The following is an 8,478-nucleotide window of genomic DNA, read 5'->3' on the forward strand; positions in this document are numbered from 1 at the left end:
GCTCCAACCCCCCCCCCCCCCGCCAATTTCACTTTCCTCCTCGTCTCTTATGCCTCCTATCGCCGCCCTCGAGGGTGACGACGAATCGCCTCGACCCTCGCGGAACTTCAGTCGTCCGCTTCGCCCACCTCGTGCATTTCGCGCTTCGCCAAGATTCGGGATTTCTCGTGAACTCGAGCCATTCGCTAATGATCTTTGCGCCAATATAACATTCCGTAACAAATCGTGCATTCCATTTCTGGCAGAACCGGGCGACGCTCTCCCTTTCCGAATTATTAGGCGCTCGACGCACGCAGGACGCGACGCACGTCGAGTTAATTTCCTGCAAGCTACGCTCAGTCACACGTCACGGGATTTCCGGCATGCGGCGGAATTTTCACGTGTAACGGACGCGCAATTCCAGCGACGGAGTCCAGAGAGGTTTCTGGACCAGCAGGCTGGCTGGAACACAGGCAGGCAGCACTAGCAGCACTAGCGCCACTAAGGGCGGTTGCCCGGTTGTGCTCTAATATAAGAGCCGAAGCGACCAACTGCTCCATTACTTCAAGTTTTTATGCGTCTAGAAAGAATTTCAGTCTGCTCGGGGAAGTAAGCCTGGTCGAGTGAATATAGGCGAAGGAAGGGCCAGCAAAGTCCTGCGCGAATAAAACGCCTGCCAGTGACCCTGGGGTCAGACTCTCTGACATATATCACAAGGATTTTCGAATTCTCCTAATGTTCCTCTGCTGTTTATTCTTTCTTTTTTTTTGGGGTTCGGGGCCAGCAGGACCGAAAGAACCCCAGAAGAAAAAGAAGACGAAGGAGGCCAGGAAGGAGCAGAGGACGCAGCCCGCTCCGCCCCACGCCCATCCCACCACTCGGCTTAATAGGCTGTTTTACGAGGCGAACTAAAACGGCCACATTAAGCGAAATAAATAATAAGGGTGGCGCAGCAGACGAGGGAGGCCATAGGGGAACGAGCGAGCAAACAAATCCCCTTTGCTCGTCGTACCGAAAATTTCGTACCGTAACCGTTCGTAATTTCGCCTATTTGCGCTTGTTTTTTTCTCATTGGCACGTCAATATTCAATCGGGAAGCTTAGCGAAATTTACAAGCGAGTATAGGGATACGTGAGGAAGAAGAAAGATGAAAGGAAAGAGAAAGGAGCGCTAAATAGGCTGAAGGTAGGGTTGGGGTGCTAAGAATAATAGGTGAAAGGCGCGGGACGAAGCAAGGGAAAGTATAGAGAGAGAGAGAGAAGTGGAGGAAGAAAGAGGAAGAAAGAGGAACGTGGTCGTGGCATTGCGGCTCAGGAAAAAGGTAGCGCAATTTGTTAGACGTCAGATTTCAATGAAGCAACTGGGAGGTTTCTTATCGTTCCGGGCAACCCGGGCAACCCGGGCAACCCGCCGTAACTGCCGCAACCCGCGACCCGCTTCTCCACATCGCACCGAATTCCGTTACAAACGGCAATAAAGCCAATTCGCTCGACAGCCCGGAATTTAGCAGGTCGTTCAGCGGCCCTCTGCGACCACCTCGACCTTCTCGACCTTCTCGATCTCCTTCATCTCCAGAACCGGCGGTCCACCTTGAACGCGAGACGGTTCGCAGATTCGACACTGGGGTGTCGTAAGGCCGGCGAACCTGGGGGAACGAGTGTCTCGCGTAATACCGCTTCGAAACTCGTAAATACAAATATAAGGCTAATTGAGAACGATCATTCCCAAGACCCTCCGGACCCACCCCCCCCGCCCCCTCTACGGCGGAGCCTTTTTCCCTGCAAGATGGGAAACGTCTGAGATACATCGCGAGATTAAGGAAGGAGAGGAAAGAGTCAAGAAAGAGTCACCCGGCTACTCTCCCTCGGGAATTTCAATCTGTTCCCTTGCATTTTTCCCTTTTTCCACCCTTCGTCTTGATTCGCTGTTCTTCGGCAGATCGTCAGGCCCCACCCGAGCGCCCCGAACCGAGCACCTCTTCTTCCTCTACCCTTTCACTTTCGCTTTCTTCCTTCCGCACGAGACGCGAATCGCGGCAAAGACTGAAGTAGCTCAACGGATCGGCGGCTATGGAAATTCACAGGCAGGTTTCACGAAGATGCTTAATCGTAATTGCTAGGATTGGCAGTGACGATTGGCAGGGAATGCCATTATTCCAGAGTGACTACGGCAGGCAGCTTCAGAGGAATCGGAGGATTGCCCGTGAGGGATAGAGACAAGAGGAAGAGAAAGTGCTGGAACCGAGGAGGCAAATATTTGGAAGCTCGATGTTTCGAGCTAAAACAGACTGGCTTGAGTTTAGAGCAAACTCTCGTGCAGCTCTCTGGAAACCGGTCGAAATTTAACGGGAGCCAATTACCATCCAGCCATTCCCGTTGCGCCATAACCTCCAGGGTGCATCACGCGTTCGCGACTCCGATCGTGTTCAAGAGGGTAGGAGACATTAGAGAATTTCATAAAATTCAGTAGCGTTGCGCAGAGACGAGAGACGGAAGTGCCACGTGCAGGAGACGGACAGTGCATTGTTATCGTGGGATTTTGGGGAGTAAATGCATACATATGGGGCTAAGCTCTGAAAATTCGTGGATGGCATTCGACCGTTGCCGGCAAGTGGCCACGATGAGTCGGCTAATAAAGTTTCGCATTTATGCGTAATCGGCGTGCATTTCACCTGAGATTGTGGCAAATATTGTGCCAGCCGGATTATCGTTCGAATTACCTTATCGCCCGGGTTATGGGTTATAATTACGATTCCATTACAGCAGTCGATTCGGTATCTCGATGAGCCGCGTCTTTCCTACAACTTTTCTTCGATTACCAGGAATTTTTATCAGATTCTCTCTGCGTATCACTCGTATCCTCTGCATAGTGTATCGTGTCCTTGGCCATCCAGCAGTGGATCCAGTCGCTAGATAATCGCCTTGTTTTTGCGAAACTGGACTCGAAATTTATGGATTGCAGATCCTGTTGCAGATTGTCCTTCAGCCCTTTCGACTACGGAAGCTCAGGGTTCATTTAAGTCAGTCCGAGCGCGTTCGGCGCTGGGCCTTTAGAGCCAGCCAGTTATAATTTTCAAGCCTCGACCCCCCGTGTCACTGGACCGGAAGTTCGTAATCCATCCGCTATCTTCCAGGGCGAACCGGCGTTTTCCACGAACTCACGATCGATGAACCCGCGTCGATCATTAGCCCTTTCTCGGGCTTCCAACCGAAGGAAAAGGGTTCGTCGGTCTCAGTCAAGCAGACAACCGGCCAGGAATCAACGAGCAAACCCCTATTCACCTTCTACCACCGCATCCAGGAGAAAAAAAGAACAAAAAAACAAAGAAATGATCATCGTCCGTCGCAGACGAGTTTTTCTATTTTTCAGAGTGAAAATCTGGGCCATCAATTCAGCGCGCGGCTTGGCCCGCGGGCGGTTCAAGGGCTAACCGCGAATTTAGGGGTTATCCTTCCGTGACCTTTACGGGGAGAGAGAGGGGGGGGGCCCGTGATGGGGAGGACGGTGCAAACGGAGGGTGGAGGCTGGAGAGCAAACGACAGAGATTGGAACGGTGGAGGACTTTCCGATCTTAAAAGGACGGTCAATTCCGAGAAGGCATTCCCTCTTTGGAATTGTCCGCCATTATCTCAATTGATGCGGCGCAATAACCTCCGATTCGAGTAATTCCGAGAATTCTAACGGGACAGCGCATCCACGCTCCTCCACAGCAGTAGCGCACTGTAGATGGCCGGCGCATCCGGTGCAAATTCAGCAGGCAGATTCGAAAGCCGCCATGGGGATCGCTTTTGAGCTGGACAGTCCGGAATACGTAAGCAGCCCCGAAGTATCCCGCCGCAGCTACAGAGTGACCCTCCGCGCGGAGGGTGGAGGAAGGTAAAGGGAATAAGCGACCGCAGCTGGAGTTGCTGCGCGCAGTGGCTGCTCTACGTGCCCGAGTGTGTGTGCGAGCGTATCAAGAGGGTTCAATAAATCCATGGTTTAATTAAACTAAGTTTACACGGCCCCAGCGCGCACCCCGTACAAAGCAGTTATACGTATTATGTCCTTAATCCCAGCGCCAAATCAATTATCGAAGCTGTCCCTGAGAAATCTCCAAGGATTTCGCCCCCACCCGTCTCCCATTCGACATTCCCGCCCATTACACTGACAGCGCACGTCTGACTATATCACTTGCTCCTGACTTCTGACTCTCTCTCTCTCTCTCTCTCTCTCTCTCTCTCTCTCTCTCTCTCTCTCTCTCTCTCTCTCTCTCTCTCTCTCTCTCTCTCTCTCTCTCTCTCTCTCTCTCTCTCTCTCTCTCTCTCTCTCTCTCTCTCTCTCTCTCTCTCTCTCGCTGCCTGCGCAGACTTACCATACTTATCGACTCTCTCCGATTCTTACGGGCAGACGATCCTCCTTCTCTCTTCCACGTTTCAGCCTTCCTCGCGAGCAATTAAGCCTAAGTCATTCGGCAAACTATTCCAATTGGTGCCGCTACGTGGGAAGGGCTCGATTAAACAGATTACTTCCGAGCTACTGTACAATCTAGTTAAACGTCTCGATCCAGAGACGAAATCAAGTGACTCGCATATCAGCTGTTGGGTCGATCGGCTGCTGAATGCTCTCGAATGCTCTCGAATGCTCTCCGCGTACAGCCGGATACGCGATACACCCACCATTCAGCCATGTATAAACGGGAGACCCAACTGTTAGTAGATGTAGAACATAGTGATGATGGTGACGCGATGATTGTTCAGTGAAGTGACATCTGCGAATTGCTACGTGTACATTTCCATATTGCTGTTATTTGACTATTCACTGAAAATATTTTGGAAAATATCAGATAATTGCTGGAGGAGCCAAAATTCTATCTGAATCATTGAATTTTCTAACCATCCTACTTTCCATGTTTCCACGCACGCACAGTGGATAGACGCGGACTGCGAATTATCGTTCCCAGAGCCCAGCTGGACGAGAGACATGAACCTACAGACGGAGTAAATTGCGTCTGAGCTGCGAGTCGACACACTCGGCGACCACTAGGTCGATCCGTCCCCCGATCGCCTAGTTTGCCCAAGGAAAGGGCCAGTCCTCTGGTGCGCACCCAAGGGTGTCTTCCACTCGACCCACGGCCTTACTCGAGACATCGAGACCACGAAGACCCAGCGGTAGGAAGACCGAGTTCAGGACTCGAGCAGGACGTAGCAGCCGCGTCCATAAGAAGGGTTCTCAGGGTTCGCGCGTAGCCGCAGTCCTATAATTAAAGGGATTTCATCGGAAACACGGATTCCTCGGGGATTGACCCGGAAATTACCGAGTCGAGGAAAATCGCTGCCGAAGCTAATTCTGGGCAGGTGTAAACACACCTTGAGTAAGGTTCCCTTCTGACCTGTTAACCTCATAAAGATCCGGACTCTTCTCTGTTCGCTCCTACCAGCGCTGCTTCCCTTTTCAATTCCATTGGATATTCGTCCTCCCTTCGACGCCAGAGGACTGGTCTATTTCTGATGGCTCACTGATTGCCGAGACGTACCGATTCAATGCAAAACTTCTTTCGCTGCTTATCGCGGGAATCTAGGGGCAGCCTTTCGTTCCAGCTTCATCTTCGAGTCCTGCGCAAAGCCGCAAGGACGACCAACAGTGAGCGTGGGGCACGTGGACCAGGAACTTGACGGTGACCTCCTTGACACGCGGGAGATAAGTGAGTCGCGAGGGACGCGCCTATCGCTGGTTTCATCTTTGATTAGCGACTAAAAGACCTGTACCAGTCGCGTGCGCGATTCCTCGCAATCTCTCGAATCTTCGGCCCGGCAGCCGATCTCCCTTGTAGCCGTTGAGCTTCTTCTTGGCGGTTCGCAATGTGTTCTAACGTGGCGCACGCAGGCTGCAGTCGCGCGACCAGGCAGCTGCGCGATCTCGCAACGTCTTCTTATCACGCGTGCAAATACGATTAGTGATCTTATCATGTGCACCGGCAACTGCGGCTTATTTATAGACAGAGGAAGACGGGCGAGTATCTTTGATAGAAAAGACTAAGTTCTAGAGGCTAGGTTAATAAAGAATGGTTGAGACTCACCGTCCGGTTACCAGGATGCTTCACGTGGCAGCTGAGTTCGGCTGTTTGTCCGGCGATGGCCGTCACGTTTTTCGAGGAAATGTCATCGAAGTAGGGCTTGTCCCAGGCTCTCATTGGTTTGCTGCTACCAGCAACGACGCTAGCGAGACTCGATCCTCCTGGAATACAAAAAAAAGGGGTTACTTGAGCTTATACTGGGTGACCTCGCTGATACTGCTGGTGGTAAACAATCCTCTCGAGGCTCAGAGAAATAAGAATGATCCACAAGGGGACGACGAAGAGAAATAAAACATGGACAAATGGAAAAATGGAAAAAATGGAAAAGTGAAAAAGAAAGGAAATCGAATGGACAGTCTGGGTTGCTTCTTGTTCGCTTCGCTCGTGCGTGCTTACTGTGCTGATAGTACAATAGGTATTCATGTACAAGTGGTACAAAAAATATCTAGCCGCGGCACCGGTAGCTGCTAGTAAATTGCCGCTTTGAGCATACTTTCCTTTTCCGGGCTGCCAAACAGGAGCTTCAGAGTTTGCGTACTCGAGGCAAGGTAATTATAATGAGGTTCGTGATTAGGCCGCAACTCATGACGAGGTGGGAGCCACCGTCCCATTTGTATGACTGAAGCAAACTGTGCGCTGGATATGACCTTTTGACACGTCCACGAGATAGGGGAATGCAGGTCTTTTACAAAATTTGACTTTTTCGCAAGCATCCTGCGTCGCAGGATCTCGCTGCTTCTTCTCCTCGTAGCCGACTGTACTATACCCGCCTTCTCTTTTCTCTTTTCTTTTTTCTATATCGTTAAACGATTAACGTAATCAAGTAAAATCAAATTTCAATATTCACAGAGCTGACCTGACTCGCAATTAGCGTAACGGCAGCTACTCGAGCCTCCCTCGTCAAACGATCAACGCACGGAAATGGAGCTTTAGCAATGAACGACTGGCAAAGCGGCGATTTATTTACCTTCGCTTTCGAGCGCCTCTCATGCGATCTATCTCCTTCGCGCGGCTCGATGAAACTTTGATGACGTCACCCGTGGCCACGTAAATAATCATCAGTCCCACCTACAGTAATTCAGTCTCTCTTTCTCCCAGCACTCCCCGCATTCCTCGCACTCGCTCTGGCACTCGATCGCCAGCGACGTACGTTTCATCCCCATGCGGCCCCTCGACTCAGTTGCAAAGAAACGTCGGATTTTATCAGTTAGCTTCGGTCAGGAGGCAAAGTTACTAATGCGGGGTGTACATGAATCGGACTTGATTAAACCTAAGAGGGATGCGGAGGGATGCGGAGGAATGCGGAGGGATGCGACACTGCGAGGCCAAATAAGACAGAAAGGGGCTCATTAAAATTCCAATTGGAATCTCGAAGTCATTGCACGTTAAAGATGAATAGATGATTCTAACCTTTGAAATGGTACAAGTCGGGAGTACCGTGCGCATGCTCAGCACAAGGCATTTTGTCAGATGGATACGCTTCTCATTTAATCCACCACCAAAAGCAGAGCATTCTTCCATGCATATTAGTTTACTCGAAATGTGCCTATATCCATTTTTCCTGTGACAAAGTTATTAAATAATTATAAATTGAAACAAGCTGCTTGTCCGTGCAAAAGCGGCGGGGCTCCATTTTATTCCGACTCAATGTCTGTCCATATGTGTATATTCTGGAAATACTTTCTCTGCTGTGTGTATAGTGTGAAGCATAGCGGGAATGAGAGAGAGAGAGAGAGAGAGATAGATGTAATATAATTAGGTAGCAGATACGAGAGAGTGAGAGGGGGTGTAGGGGGGTGTTTGATGCTCGCGGCATAACCCAACCAGGAGAATGGAGAGTGCAAGAAAGGCAACGGGAGTACAAGAGGAAAGAGAGTTCCTCGCTGGTTTTGAAGCTACGGAGGATCCAGCATCCAAGATTCAGGGTACGTGTGCTACACGTGTCTGTTATTACAATTTCTGCGGACGTCGTCACGCGCCGTGCGTGAGGGCGTGTCTGGACTTCGCTCTTTGTCAATCTAGATACCCTGAAGAGAATAGAGCCACCCTACCTGCCGCTTCTGCAGCTGATGGAATTAAACATGGGATTCAAATAAAGTAATTAAAATATTTGAGAGGAAGAGTGATAAGAAGCGTCGCTCTCTTCCGATCCATTCTTCGGAATTTCCAAGAGATATTTCAATGAATGACGCTCCGGAGGCTACTTTGTTTCTCTTCGACTCTCCTTCGCTCTCCCCATCGACTTGCCGCTTGGCATTATCTTCAGTATCTTTTTCAGGCGAATCAGGAGACAGTGAAGGAGAACAGTTGTAGGGAAGGCGCGAAGCGCCCTTATAAATTTAATAAAGGACACGGAGGGCGGCCAATATAAAATTTTACACTGCCGTAATTCCGCGCAAGTAGATCGTAGTGTGTAGCTAGGTGGAGAGGAGAGGCGGGCGATT

General features: G+C 50.4%; 1 protein-coding gene across 10 annotated transcripts in view; it reads right to left on the reverse strand.

Annotated features, from left to right (window-relative positions):
• LOC107269565 (lachesin) overlaps positions 1-8,478 on the reverse strand; it is a 78,605-nt gene that overhangs the window by 31,407 nt on the left and 38,720 nt on the right. For all 10 annotated transcript variants that reach the window (XM_025086871.1, XM_015743563.2, XM_025086868.1 and 7 more), the window contains one exon: positions 6,038-6,195. In XM_025086871.1, coding sequence (XP_024942639.1) covers positions 6,038-6,195 — 158 coding nt within the window. The remainder of the gene's footprint in view (positions 1-6,037; positions 6,196-8,478) is intronic.

The sequence above is a fragment of the Cephus cinctus genome, unplaced genomic scaffold, assembly GCF_000341935.2.
Source record: "Cephus cinctus unplaced genomic scaffold, Ccin1 Ccin1_scaffold0670, whole genome shotgun sequence".
Classification (NCBI taxonomy): domain Eukaryota; kingdom Metazoa; phylum Arthropoda; class Insecta; order Hymenoptera; family Cephidae; genus Cephus; species Cephus cinctus.